The sequence below is a fragment of the Alligator sinensis genome, unplaced genomic scaffold, assembly GCF_000455745.1.
Source record: "Alligator sinensis unplaced genomic scaffold, ASM45574v1 scaffold735_1, whole genome shotgun sequence".
In the NCBI taxonomy this organism is placed as follows: Eukaryota; Metazoa; Chordata; order Crocodylia; family Alligatoridae; genus Alligator; species Alligator sinensis.
The window spans coordinates 685,489-685,801 of record NW_005842639.1 but is presented as its reverse complement, the minus strand read 5'-3'; the positions used below and the strand labels follow the sequence as shown (position 1 = coordinate 685,801).

Sequence of the window (313 nt, the reverse complement as noted above, 5' to 3'; positions counted from 1 at the left end):
GCGGTTCAGGAAAAACTGCCTTTTGACAGTATAGTCGTCCCCCTGCTTCTCAGGCAGGGGCAGCCGGGATGCTGAGCCACAGGGGAGCTGTGGAGAAAAAAAACCCCTCTGCAAACCGCAGCCCGCAATTCAGGAAGGGCAGAAGCGCCGCCAGCACTCCCAGCTCACCGTTTCTTTATCCATCAAGAGGACCTTCATCCCCGGCCCGCTGTCCTCGATCATCTTGGACACATACTGCTTCACTGCAAACACCACGTTCATTTTCCTTCTCCCCACACCACCACCCCCCCCCCTCCGACAACTCGATCCGCCG

The 313-nt window shown here is 58.1% G+C and overlaps 1 protein-coding gene across 3 annotated transcripts in view; it reads right to left on the bottom strand.

Annotated features, from left to right (window-relative positions):
- The window catches only part of VPS45 (vacuolar protein sorting 45 homolog), a 49,394-nt gene extending 49,087 nt beyond the window's left edge, over positions 1–307 (bottom strand). For all 3 annotated transcript variants that reach the window (XM_006033502.3, XM_025215282.1, XM_025215283.1), the window contains exon 1: positions 169–307. In XM_006033502.3, the coding sequence (XP_006033564.1) occupies positions 169–261 (93 nt within the window). In that variant the 5' untranslated portion in view covers positions 262–307. The remainder of the gene's footprint in view (positions 1–168) is intronic.
- Between the last annotated feature and the right edge of the window lie 6 nt (positions 308–313).